The 14,695-nt window shown below is 38.4% G+C and overlaps 1 protein-coding gene across 4 annotated transcripts in view; it reads right to left on the bottom strand.

Annotated features, from left to right (window-relative positions):
* Window positions 1-14,373, bottom strand: part of HIPK1 (homeodomain interacting protein kinase 1) — a 45,037-nt gene extending 30,664 nt beyond the window's left edge. For 2 of the 4 annotated variants that reach the window (XM_045546866.1, XM_045546867.1), the window contains exons 1-2: window positions 14,257-14,371; window positions 6,098-7,175 (exon numbers count right to left, since the gene is read on the bottom strand). In XM_045546866.1, the coding sequence (XP_045402822.1) occupies window positions 6,098-7,173 (1,076 nt within the window). In that variant the 5' untranslated portion in view covers window positions 7,174-7,175; window positions 14,257-14,371. Of the gene's footprint in view, window positions 1-6,097; window positions 7,176-13,445; window positions 13,886-14,256 lie in introns of those variants that run through there. The other 2 variants (XM_045546864.1, XM_045546865.1) reach the window with 2 other exon arrangements.
* Between the last annotated feature and the right edge of the window lie 322 nt (window positions 14,374-14,695).

The following is a 14,695-nucleotide window of genomic DNA, read 5'->3' as shown; positions in this document are numbered from 1 at the left end:
ACATCAACTCTACCACATCTACCATATATTTATAAAAAGGTAAATATCAAAAGAAAAAATCAGTAAAAGATTAATAAGATTGCTCAGTCCATTAAGGGCTTTTATTATTTGGGCCTAAAAATGTTAGACTTACCTAAACTCTAGGAAGCAAGAAGTCTGAAGTTATTTTCTCTTTTATGGAACAGTAAGGCATTAGAGCAGGTTCACCTCTAAGTATTGAATGTTTTAAACTCTGAATTCAGATTATAATTCTTAGAAATATTTTTATTACATCTTTCCCTTGGCCTCTATTATTTCTCAATCCCTCAATATAAACACTACAGATGCTGAAACTCTGGTTCTACTTCATCTGCATAAGGAAGCTGAGTTAGATAATTACTCTTCTAGGTCCCCTTCCAGCTCTAACATTCTAACAACTGGGCAGTCAAAAAGAGTATCTACTAAAACACAGGAAAGATAAAGAAAAAAAAAAAACTGGCACTATTTACTTTAATAGGAAAATGGCATTAATTGTGCTTTGGACATGGTGGGTCTCCTCTTTGAAGACATATTTCATCCTTAAAGAACAAATACTAAACAGGCTCTTAACTACTGTATCCAAGTGGTAGAAATAGCAATCCCTGCCTTTTGATTTCCCAACTTCAAACTTCTTTAAATTGAAAATTTCTTCTAATATTGTAAAGCTGTATTTCACTGGCTCCCAGAGCAAGCTCAGATTAGGAACACTTAACAGCACAAATCATTCTCTGGCTATTTTCACAAATATTCTTGTTTCTTTCTTCCTATCTTAGAGGCATCAAACCTACTTACTTACCAGATCAGAGATGTTACATAAAGTCTAACTTCCGGCATCTGTGGCTTAGGTGAAACTGTAGTTTCACTGTCAGAGGAAATTAGATTATTTGTCTGTCTAGCATAAACTGAAGATATGCTTTCCTTTTCTAGACCTTGTCCTTCCATAAATAACAAAGTGATTCAGCTTGAAATAAAGGCTGGCTAGTTTGTTCAGAATGGAAAAGCATTGAGCTTGTAAATATAGCAAACCTTTGTCCCTAAAACTCAAGCCCCAAAGACTGCAGCTTTTCTTGGAGTCAGTCTACATTTACAGTGTGCCAGAGAATAGAGCATATTATTTCCATTGCCTGAATCATTTAGTCATGCCCATGGCCAACAGAGACAGCAGGGTGGCAAATTTATGTCAACTGATAATATTTTGGCATGTTCATGAAAATAACCAGAGAATGATTTGTGCTGTTAAGTGATCCTAACCTGAGCTTGCTCTGGGAGCCAGTGAAATAAAGCTTTATTTACAACACTGGAAGAATTTTTCAATTTAAAGATGTTTGAAGCTGGGAAATCAAAAGGCAGGGATTGCTATTTCTACCACTTGGCTATAGTAGTTAGAGCCTGTTTAGTATTTGTTCTTTAAGTTACATTGCAAGAAAAAGCAATGTAAATTAGAAAGGAGGGTAAGAAGAAGGCTAGCTTTGGAGGCAGAATGCATCACCAGCCAAGAGGATTTCACAGAGGTTTTCTGAAAAGACAAGAGGGTCAGGACTTAACGGACTCTAATATGGCAACAAAGCAACAAGAAAGAAGATTAAGAGGACTGCTGTGGATAAAACTAGTGATAAAGAAAGAATGCCTGAGCTGCCATTCCATTTGCCTTAGGCTCATTATCAAGTATTACTATGACACAATAGAACACTCATATTAAATCCTAAACATAGTCAAGCTCTGGATACTAAACCTCAGCATACACAGTACTTACTCAGTAACACACAGAATGAACTCCTGTTTTTAAGGGGTAAACTTAGCTCCACTTAAAATTACTCTTATATTACAGGTCACTAAAAAAATAAGGAAGAGGTATACATGTTATCATAAAATTTAAACTAAATCAATACTTATTCTGGGTTTAGTCATTATTGAGTCTTTCTCTAAGACTATTTATTTTAAAAAATGTGAAAATAAATCTAAAAATAGCAATTAAAAAAGAAAAATAAACTACAAATATACACAACTATTATGTACCCATAATTAAAAATAAAAAATCTTTTTTAAAAAATTCAAATTGGGCCAGGTGCAGTGGCTCACACTTGTAAATCCTAGCACTCTGGGAGGCCACAGAGGGAGGATTGGTGGATCACTTGAGGTCAGGAGTTCGAGAACAGCCCGAGAAAGAGTGAGATCTCGTCTCTACTAAAAATAGAAAAATTAGCTCGGTATGGTGGTGCACGCCTGTAGTCCCAGCTACTGGAGAGGCTGAGGCAGGAGGACTGTTGGAGCCCAGGAGTTTCAGGTTGTAGTGAGCTATGATGATGCCACTACACTCTAGCCAGGGCAACAAAGTGAGACTCTGTCTCAAAAACAAACAAACAAATTCAAACTGGAACTGGGACCCAAAAATTTTAATAGCAACAAGTTAAAATTTTAGGGAAATAGATATTTATAATAAATAGTGCTTGGAACAGACACTGGTTTAGAGACTATAAATCACTAAAAAAATAAGGAAGAGGTATACATGTTACCATAAAATTTAAGCCAAATCAATACTTATTCTGGGTGCAGTCATTTTGAGCCTTTCTCTAAGACTATTTTTCAAAAAGTGAAAATAAATCTAAATATAGTAGCAATTTTAAAAACATACTCTTACAGTCAACAACTAAAATGCAATGGATTTACAGGAAGCTTTGTTGAAGAATTCTAAACATTTGAAAATCATACTTTCTTATAAAAACAAAACCAAAATTACTCAATTGGCAGCTTAAATTAAAAGGATAAGGAAAACCCACAAAGATCAGCAGCCTAATGCTGAAAATTATTCAAATGAATTATAAATTAGAGAAAGCTAAACAGTCAGAACTATTTATCCTTCAAATCTCCTTTCCCTTTAAGAGAAAATGCCTTCAAAAATGATTCATGAAATAATTCTTACCTTCCATTGCTCTCTCTTTTTCAATTTTAAAACTGTTACTACAGAAAATGCACTTTGTCTTTGACAGGGCAGACAAATAAAGAATGCCTAACGGCACAGAGTTAAGACTGAGAAAGAGCTGATCAGCCTTCACCCTTCAGTGGCAATCCCCCCTTACCTCTCCAGCTCTGAGAATGGGATGCTGAGCTGAACTCTTCAGTGTACCTGTAGAGTGTGTTTTATATATATGCGGGCTGGGGGAGGTCGGGATTGCTCAAAGGAAAGTATTAAAAAGCAAATGTAATTAGAACCTAAATCTCTCAACACATAAATAAATAAATAAATAAATAAATGGAAGTGAAATTCTCATAATTAACCAAAATTTCCTAGATCAGCATGAAATCAGAGGCTCTAAGAGTTTCTTTACCTCCAGGAAAAAAGGCATCACAATTTTATAAAACTATAAAATAAGGATGTATTGAAAGACTTAATATTGTTAGCATGTCAATACTACCCAAGGCGATCTACAGATTTAGTGCTATCTCTACTAAAAACCAATGATGTTTTTTGCAAAAAACAGAAAAATCCATCCTAAAATTCATATAGAATCTCAAGGACCCCAAATAGCCAAAACAATCTTGAAAAAGGACAGATTGGAGGTCTCATTCTTCCTGATTTCAAAACTTACTACAAAACTATAGTAATCAAAACGGGGTGGTACTGGCATAAGGACAAATGTATGTAGACTAATGGAATAGAACAGAGAGCCCCCGAAATAAATGCTTGTATACATGGTCAAGTGATTTCAACAAAGGTGCCAAGACCATCCAATGGGGAAAGGACAGTCTTTTCCGCAAATGGTGTTGGAAGAATTGAATAGTCACATGCAAAAATGTGACACTGGACCCTTACACCATACACAAAAATTAACAAAGAACCAAAGACCTAAATGTAAGAGAGCTGAAACTACAAAACTCTTAGAAGAAAACTTAGGGGAAAACGCTACATGACTTGGATTTGGCAATGGTTTCTTGCATATGACACTAAAAACACAAGCAAAACAAAAAGAAGCCAAATTGGACTTCACCAAAGTTAAAACCTTTATGTGTCAAACAACACTATCCAGAGGTGAAAAGACTCATAAAATGGGAGAAAATATTTGCAAACCATATATCTATTAATATCTAGAATATATAAAGAACTCCTACAACTCAACACAAAAAACCCAAATTAAAAAACGTGCAAAAGACCTGAATAGACATTTCTCCGAAGAAGATACATAAATGACCAATAAGCACATAGAAAAAGGCTCTACATCCTTAATCATTAGAGAAACACAAATCAAAACCACAATGAGATACTACTTCACACCCATAAGAATGGCTATTATTTTTTAAAAAAGAAAAAATAACAGTGTTAGAGAAAATGTAGAGAAACTGGAACCCTTGTGCACTACTGGTGGGAATGTAAAATGGTGCAGCCTTTGTGGGAAACAGTTTAGTGTTCCCTCAAAAAGTTAAACATAGAATTATCACATGACCCAGCAATTCCATTCCTAGCTATATATCCAAAAGAATTGAAAACGGGGTCTTAGGTACGTGTATGGCAACGTTAATAGCAACATTATTCACAATAGCCAAAAGGTGATAACAACTTAAGTGTTCATTAACAGATGAACAGATAAATAAAATGTGGTATATACATATAGTGAAATATTATTCAGCCATAAAAAGGAATGAAGATACACACTACAGTAGGGATTAACCTCAAAAACATTATGCTAAGTAAAATAAACCAGACTCAAAAGACAAATATTATATGATTCCACTTACATGCAGTATCTAGAATGGGCAAAGTCATAAAGACAGAAAGTCAAATAGAGGCTTACCAGGGGTAGGAAGAAGGAAGAATGGGGATTTATTGCATAATGGTTCGAGTTTCTGTTTTGGGTGATGAAAAAAATTTGGAAATAGAAAGTGGTGATGGTTACACAACACTATGAATGTACTTAACACCACTGAATGGTACCAATGGGTTAAAATGCTAAACTTCACATTACACAAATTATAACACAATTTTTAAAAAAAGAGAAATACCTATAGATGGCATTTTCTCTCTTTATATGCGTTAAAATATCCTTACAGTATTTTCACAAAAAAAATTCTCAGTTCACAATTTTTATTTTCTCAAAATTTATTACAGGCATTCAGCATGTTGGACATACTTCCTTATAAACATTTTGTGGGTTATCTATTTTTTATTATTTCATTTTTTGACCTCAAAAAAAGAAGATCGTCTTTTTACTCATCTGTAATATTTCATTTCTTGATTGGATTCTTACATGATTTGTATTTAATGCATGACCATTAAAACTAAATATCAGATTCCTTAAAATAAATAACTAGATAAATAAATGAGATGCTGAGAAATAAAAGCACATTTGAAAAGTGCTTTTAGACCAAGGTTAGACCAAGGCTTTTAAAATGTGCTTCTACTTCTCACACAAGATTGTACATACCAGTTTTTTAGTACTGTCCCAATAATTATTATATATTAAAAAGGTAGTTATATTAAAAGTATCAATCTAAAAATATAAATCACTAAAGTGTTAAGGTACTTGGGTCAAAGCCATTCTAGGATGACCAAATAAGTTCAAAGTATTATAGAGAATGTTAAAACAGGAAGAAAGAATATCAATCTTCTGATCTAATTCATGCTACTACAGAAGAAAGAAAATGTAAAAGACTAAAATGCTGCTAGAGTTAAACCTAGAGTTATTCCCAAGGCATTTTACCTGCCAAGATAAGAACTTGGAAAAAACAGCAGCATATGCTCAAATTCATTACAAGTAAGTAAGTATCCTTATATATTTAAAGAGTCTTAAAATGGGAAAATTAGGTATAATGGTACTAAAGAAACAGATGCTAGTATAATTCAACTAATATCAACCTTTAGAATCAGATTGAGTTAATTTTTCTAATGCTAAATAAAATTTCAGATATAAGATAATGTCATATATAGGAATGCCACACACAGAATGAACTAACACATACTATCTTATTTCTAGCTTAGAATCTATGAATAAATAAATTAATTATTATATGTAGCCCTGTGGAATATATGGGAAATATAAGAACACATCTCTAGTCTAAGACATGCTTTTCAGCATTTGCCACTTGCCTGTAGTAACGTGACTGTAAGTAGGTTGAGCACACAGCTTTGGAAACGTGACTAGCAGAACCAAAGTCAATGACCTTCACTCGGTAGGGCTGACGAACTGGATCGACCAGCATTATGTTTTCAGGCTTAAGGTCAGCATGAATCAGACCAAGACTCTTGAGCTTCATCAAGGCTGTGGCCACCTGCTGCAAGATTGGTCTAATGTACTTGAGTGGCAGTGGACTAAACTTGTTTTGCTTTAGAAAATCATACAAGTTCTGCTCCAGCATCTCAAACACAAGGCAGGTGTGATTCTTATGCTGAAAGCATTCATAAGAACGGACAAAATTATACTCATCAGCATTTTCACTGCTTAGGCGGGAAAGGATGCTCACTTCAATCTGTCCTTGTCTGGCGTAGGAGGGGTGGTTCTTCAAGATTTTAATAGCCACAATTTCCTTGGTGCTCCGCTTCCAGCACTTAGCCACCTGTCCAAATGTCCCCCGGCCTAGGAACTCCAAGACTTCATAGCTATTGGTCATAGAGCAAAGGATCTCATGCTGGACCAGCTGGTAATCCCCTTCTCCGCTGGAACTGCTACTCTTTGTGGTCACAGTGGTGGTCGTGGCAGCAGCACCCACCACAGTCCTGTTTTGCAGCATGAGAGGGGGATGTTCTTCTATGATCTGCACGCTACCGTTGCTGTCAACTTCCTCACTTTTTCTTTTCAATCCACATTTTTGATATGGCTCAAGCAAAGAAACGTTGCTTCTGTGAGTCAGGGTCTGACTGCTTTGAAAAGTTGATGTAGCAGCACTGCCCGAGCTATCAGCGGCTGTTACAACAATATGCTCCACTGCAGGAGCTGGGAGGAGGAGGCCCTGGTCGTAAGCAGGGATGTTGAAATTTGCTACCTGGTGAGAGGAGTTGGCTTGACCTTGTGTAGATGGGAGGGTTTTGCTGTGGGTATAATATTTGTCGTTGCTGCTCTGTCCTGAAACATCCCAACCAGAGGGCTCTATTTTCAGTTTCTTCGCACTACAGAAGGCACTCGACGACACCGATGGGGGGGAAAACACCTGCAGCTGTGATGCCATACCTACATTGAGAGAAAGGAAGAATCAGACCACAAGGATAAGAGATACAAGGCATAACGGCAACATTTATGAAAAACACTTAGTGATAAAAGAAACATAATGTAACAATATTTCCCTCCTTACAAAAGCTAATTCAGTCTTCACCTATATTCACAGATATAGTGTCCAGAACATGCTGGACAAAATGAAGGCTATCTACTCCGCTCAGATCATACATAAAATATGTTCAGCTGTCTACATTTTAAGAGGACCATTGAAAAACTGACCAGAACAAAGTAACCAGGATGATGAGAAAGCTAAAGAGTATCTTCTGAAGAACTGAGTAAGGTTACTCTTAGAAAAACATGGGGAAAGGGAGTGAGAAAAGTCCAGTTTTCTGTCCCTGAATATCCCATAGACACATTTATCTCAATAAGAACCAAGACTAAACTGAAAGCTATTTTTTCAGAATAAAGTCTAAACATTTGACATAGCATACAAGCCATTTCATATTTATCTTCTCCCTTCTCAACTATGTGATCCTCAGATGCCTTGGGACTCTATGGTAATCCCTTTTCTCTTGCTACACACTTTCCCCCTTTTCATTAATTAGTCCTCAGGATTAGTAAAATCTCTATCTCTAACCCAGACTTCTCTCTCTCTTGAACTCCAAACCCTATATCCAAATGCTCACTTGATAGAACTTTGGACATCTTATGGACAACTTTATATTCAACATCTTCAAAATTAAACTTAAGAGCCTCCACCCCACCCTCAGTTTTCTATCTCAATTATGAGGTGCCACCAAACACCCAATGCCTCAAGCTAAAAATCAGGGAGGCCATGAGCCTCTGTCCTCAACTATATATGGTGATAGCAATACCTACCTCATGGGGTTGTTCTGAGAATTAAATGGTTTAACATGTGTAAAGTAATAGTGCCTGACACACATTTAAATACAATTACTGTGAATCATTCCTCGCCCTTATTCCTCCATACCTGACCTATACCTTATTCATTCTGTCTCCTAAGTATATTTCAAATCAGCTATTTTTCTCTACCTCTAATTAGCACCATTTTAGTTCAACTTGTCAGTAGCCTCCAAACTAAATCTCCTTAAATGCACTCAGCGGATCTTTGCTTTTAAACTGCAAATCGGATAACTGCTGTCTCTTCTTAACCACCTCCTATCCCCTTCCCCAGGGTTTTTTCATTGTTTTGGGGATAAAGCCCCAAATCCTCAAACTGCCTTAACAAAAACACTCTCCAAAATCTGCTTGCTGCCTTTGAACACCTCCCTTACTTTGATTCCTCCACTCTAGCCACACTGGCCTTCTTTCTTCAGTTCGTGGAAAGCCACTCCATATTCTCAACTCCAGGCCCATTAATATGTTGAAGACTTTCTGTGAAGAAAACTGTTCCTTGACACCTCCTCCACCCATACAAACACTCCCCACAATCATCCCCCACCTGCCACCATGCATTCCCACAGCACCCTGTTCTTCCCTTATAACTTGAAAATATTTGTCTAATGCTATGTTCCCAGCTCTAGTCTAAGTTCCATGAGGACATGTATCATCTCTGTCTTGTTCTTCACTTGTATCACGAGAGCTTTAACATGGACTCTGGCCATAGGCACATACTCAATATTTGCTGGATGAATGATTTGACCCCTGCCTATCAACTTCATGTCTACTACAACTCCTTACCACTCATATTAAACTGCAGTACTTTCAAATGCTTGGTTTTTGGTTCTGTTTTGTTTTGAATGTCCTTCCCTTTTATCTGAGTGGGGTCATTGGGACGTGGGGGAAGTCTCCACTCCAATCCACATAGTATAATTTTATTATTCCTAAGAGAATAAACACATACATCCAGAAAGGAAGGAAATGTGACAAAGAATGTTACAGAACATCAAAAAGCAAAGTGTCCATTTCTGTGTGCCTGAATACAACTAAAAACCATCTGCACTGGACCAGTGAGCTGCAAAGAAGAACAAATCCTCAGCCTTCAATTTCTAAAATGCAGTTTAGATTTAGTTTAATCAAGACTTTCCATAATTTATACGAACCTTGTAGAGAAAAAAAGTTTTCCATCATATGTATTGAGCTGCTAAATTTAACAATCTATCAAAAAACATGAATACAACCTTTATGTAACTAAAAGTATTTAATGAAAATTTTGAATACAAAATTTGCAGTTTATAGCAACTAAAGTAAAAATATTTAATTCATGAAATGTCATACCAATTTTTAAAATATATGTTCACAACTACTCTACAAAAATAGACCATTTGCCAGAGTAATTATTGAAACATTTTACCCAATAAATAACAGATATTTATGATTTCAAATCTTTACACTGTGGAAAAAGCACAAGTTCTAGAACACTTTTCAGAGTGTTTAAAAGTATATAAATGAATATAATTCTTATTCAGAAAGACAAACAATCCACCCAAAAGCAAAGAACACTTCTGAATTTTACTGGCCTTCCCTACAGCAACGGCAAGATGTACTAATGTCAGTATCAGACCACCAGAACTGACTAATACAATGTAGCTGAGACTCATCCTGACCTCAACGAACATAAAATGAGAAGAAAACACAAAATCAAAATAGCCTAGAAAAATCAACAGACTCTTACTTATATTACACTCTGAAATTCAGCTAAAAGAGAAATTTCTAGACACAGGATAAAGATATGTTCCACAAAATTTAAATTTGCAAATGGGGAGGCAATCCTCTGCCTAGGCAGAAAGCTACCAAATAAAAAAATGCAACAGATTAACACCTGTGGAAACTTTACTATGTGTCAGACTCTGTTAAGGAAATTATAAATATTTTCAATTCACATGAGAATAGCTCCCCAATAAATTAAAAGGCCATTTCTGACTTCCTAAAAATGTTGCACCTCAACTCCAGCAATGAACAAAGTCTTTTCATTTACCATCTCAATGTAATGACAAATTTGCCTACTGTATTAATCCCAAATTAGAGCTGATAGGCAAAAGTTTACTGGTACTTGTACTTATTGCTAAAAGAGAATTGATAATTGCTAAAGTCCCAGGCTTTCAAAAACAATCAAATTAACAGTTTCCCTACTCCCTAGCATGGTCACATCTATTTAACATTTACTGGGTGCCCCATAATAAGCACTATAGTTAGATAATCTTACTACAAAAAAAATCCAAATATTATTACCCTGAATGCAACAGTTGGATATGGTAATCATTTTTTAGTGCTTTGTACTTTTTTAGTCCTCAGTAACTTTTACCTGCCCCCCCCAACACCAATAATAAATTCTTGTTGCTTTTCCTCAATGTCATCTTTGCCTCTTTCATACAATTTAACAATTGGTGAGCTAAATAACCTAAAAACAGTACTATATATTGATTTCTTCCTCTAGCACTTACCCTTAGCTGACATATACCACAGATGTACATATTCTCCAGCACACACACTGATATATAAAGTATCCTTATCATTAAAGTACATAAATAAGAGTACATGCTCTATAAAAATAAGGCAATACAAGTTTGGGAAGAAATTCTTTCACCAGAACACCTAAGTCTCTCTCTACTCCACTAAGTTTTCTCTACAACTACTGCACTGCACAATTCTGTACTTACTTAAATAGTCTAACTGGTCTCCCTCAAATTGTACTCTCAAGCCCCCTTTCCAAGCTCCTCTCTCCCAATTCATTCACCTCACAACTGAAGCTTTTAAAAACACACATCTGAAAAAAAAAAAGCATATCTGTCCCCCACTTAAAACCTTAAGATAAAGACTAAAATCTCTTTTGGATTACCAAGCCTTGTAAGATCTGGGTTATGCTTGGTTTTAAAGCCTTGTTTCACACATTCTTTTCCCCAGGCATGCTCTCTTCTAATAGTACTAAGTTTCTCTGAGGTCCTAGAGCAGGCCTTGCTTTTCCCCTGCCCTAGTTCCTTCACACATAATCTTCCCTATCTGAACTTAATTTTCCCCTCTTAGTCTTTTCTTTTCCTAACTTATCTTTCTAGTCTCTGCTTAAAGCTTATTTCTTCAGTATGGCAGAGGCTGTTGGTCTGTATCAAAATCAACCGTTCACTTAGGTTTATTTGAAATGACCTATCTATAGCAACAGAACAAAAGAAAAGCCCTTTGTGTTTAGTAAAAAGGTACTATTTTAGTATGTGCACAGAACAGTCTACAAGGTCTATAAAGCTTAAAGAAAACTTTACCTTTTAAAGGCAGGGGTATGTTATAAATTAAAAAAAAAAAAAAAACCACTATACCTTGAGAAGTTTCCACATAACGAAAAGGTCATATTAACAAAGCAGAGATCAATATGAAACATGAACAACACTAAGAGAGGACCCTGTTTAGATCAGCCAGCAAAAGCTGAAGGAAAACAAGACTTAAGTAAGGTAACAACAGTGTGGTGGATGGAAGATGGAAGAAGCTCTTTCAGAAGAATGAGATGACTTTTGCCAGTATGCCAAAGGAGGTGGAAAAATGAAAAATTGTGTAAAGTAAGGAGATGTATTTGATTGGAACAGAAGACAATGCCATAAAAGAACAGGGACTCTGACAGCTAAAACGGACCTTAAAAGATTATTTCTAACCACACCCACCCCTCCACCCAATTCCAAGATGAGAAAGAAGGGATCCAAGAAAGCCAAACAAGTTTTACACAGAGCTAACGAGTACCAATGGTGGCAAAGAATTCATGTCTTCTGGTTCTTTTTCATCAAGGACTTTGAGAAAGCACTCTACCAGGTGCCCTTAAATAATCCAAAAGAAATACAACTAAGTTTCTCTACCTTCAAAGAGCTTAGAATGCTGCTGAAATGATGAGGCACACAAAAAATTATGAGAAAAATATAAAAACAGGATGTAAAATTTTTAAGTGCCAAATTATGCACTACAGAAATACATTAGGCATTTAGAAGCTAGGTTTCAACAACCAAAGGAAGATCACAAACAAAAACAACAAAAAAAAGGAACCAAAAAGCAAATCAGTGATTGAAGTGGTACTTGAAAGAAAATGATAACTTGTGTTCAGAACAGCATGAAATTTAAGGGGAAGAAACTGGGCAGAAATTAATAGTAAGTCAATAATAAAAAACAGACCTAAAAAAATATAGATTGCTGTTCTACAATCATGAAAATGAAAATAAAAGGACAGATGGCAGATCAAGCAGCTCATGTTTGCAAAATTACTTCAAATTACAAAAGGACCACTTACAATATATAACTAACAAGCTGCACAAATTCCAAGTGTAAAAGTTTACAAGGCAAGTTTGGCTCCTGATTTCTACCAACAAACCATTGATGGAGCTGCACTTATAAAAACAAAGGCACAGAATGAAAGAATTCTATTTTCCAGAGAATTGTGAATTTTGAAACAAATCTTTTCTTTTAGGAGGGAGTTCTTGTTTAAGTCTCAAGTTACCAATCAACTTGCTCCAAAATCCATAAAACTACAATGTCCAGGGATAGGATAAACTACTCAGGAAGATATCACCAGCAAAAGTCCTACTTGCCAAACAGAGTCAGTATATTTATAAGCTCTCATTCACCATTTTACTCTCAGATGCTTTACTGGCGTGGCTGCCTCCAGTTCCAACCACAAGTACTTTACCAAAATATCCTTCAAGCCAGGAGCAGTATCTTAAAGTGAATGACATTCTTCATCGTACCAGAATTATAACACAGAACCCTGAGATAATTACATGTAAAGGTCCAAAATCACCAGCTGAATTACAACATTTAGGTAAAATGATGTTAGACTTTTAAATGTTTTACAGAAAGCTTCAGGCTTTCTATGTGAAAAAAGCTGGTAATGGTTTGCATTCTCTACAATCTTATGAAAAAAAGAAGAAAAAAAACATTTTACAAACCAGGAATCAAAAAATAGCTTTACACAAACAAGAGCAAAATTGTAGGTTTTGCTGAGGGCATCAGCCACTTAATTTAAACCCACTTCATCAGGAGCAGGAAGCCACAATGCTGTTTTCATCAGTTACTAAGAAACAAATAAGATAAAGGACAGATTGGGGCAGAAGAGTCTACATAGCTGAAACTATTATTTTAATGTGATTAGTGAGAATTCCCAAAGTGTCACTAACAGACAAGAAAGAAATTCTAGGGCTGGCTCAAAATGCATCTATCTACAACAAGCAGTGGTTAAGTGGAGAAAAGATTTACTGGAGCTTTTCCCTATTCCCTACCCCCATCCTTCCTATCCCCATCCCCCCTCCTCAAACAGGAAAGAAAGCGCGCCCAGCATAAACACAGGCCATTGCTCACCGTTCGTCACCACAACAAACTGGAGGTTAGACCGACGCTTCTGGAGACTGAGCCCCAGGTCTTGGTTACTAGGCACAAAAAGGGACTCTTCCCCACAGCCCTGTGAACAGTGTGGATCTTAGCTATGAGTTTTGGTTGTTTCCCCCTCTTTTCCTTTTTTTTTTTTTTTCTTTTTAATGAAAGCTTTGAAAGTGGAGACGGGCAGCAAAAGTTTCCCTTTGAACCAAACCTCTAGATTTGCCTTGCACAGATATACATTAGGAAGGCTGGTCCCACGTAGTCTACACCATCATTACAAATTACAAACCTAACGATTACAGAACATCAGCAGAGAGGAAAGAAAAGCTTCCACACCCACCCCACCACCTTCTTCCTCTCCCGACGCTGCTTCCCGGTCCCAAACAGCACAAATAACCCCAAACCACGGTGCTAAGCAGAGCTGTGAAACACACACGCACAAGCCACACACTGGGAACCTGCCACGACAGCCGGGAAAAAAACCTGCCGGGTGAGGAGACGTAAGACGGTCCCCTGTCACTTAAGGACAACACACCCAAGAGAGAAGTGGCAGGAGACAGGGGGAGCTGCCCCAGAAACGAGCCCCAGGCCTGCCCACTTTCCTGGGAACGCGAGCCCCTCCCGCGGCCGAGAGCAGTCGGGCCGCAGGACGCGGCGCCCGGTCCCGGGCTCAGAAAGGCGCCCCCAGCAGGCCGGGCGCCCAAGGAGAGCCCGCGGCCAGCCCGGCCCCGCCTCGGGGAGCGGACAGGAGGTCGCTGCCGGCCAAGGCCCCTTCCCTCCCGTCCACACTCACCGCCGGTGTGTCTGGTTCTCAGCCGCGAGCTGGGGCTGCCGTGAGGAGGCGGCGGAGGAGACGAGATCCGGGGCCCCGCCGCCGGGTCATCATACCCCCCGCGCGAGCCGGCCCGGGCCCCGGCCCCCGCCCCCCGGAGCCGTCCCCGCGCCCGTCCCGCGGGGGGAGCCTCCTCAGCCTCCCGCCCGCTCCGCCACCCGGCCCCTTCCCGCCACCGCCGCCGCCGCCACGGCCCCGCGCGCTCCCGCCTCGGCCTCCCGCTGCCGTCCGGGGCTACCGCCGGGCCCCTGACTCCGCAACCGCCGTTGTCGCCAGACCCGATGAGCAGAGCGCCGAGCGGCCGCCCCGATCCGGGGAGCCCCGCCTCGCCGGAACTGTTCGCCCGCCCGGCGCCATGACACCTACTGAGGCGGAAGTGCCGAGGATCCGGAGCTGACTA

Source organism: Lemur catta, chromosome 3, assembly GCF_020740605.2.
Source record: "Lemur catta isolate mLemCat1 chromosome 3, mLemCat1.pri, whole genome shotgun sequence".
Lineage (NCBI taxonomy): Eukaryota > Metazoa > Chordata > Mammalia > Primates > Lemuridae > Lemur > Lemur catta.
This window is presented reverse-complemented; position numbering and strand designations above follow the sequence as displayed.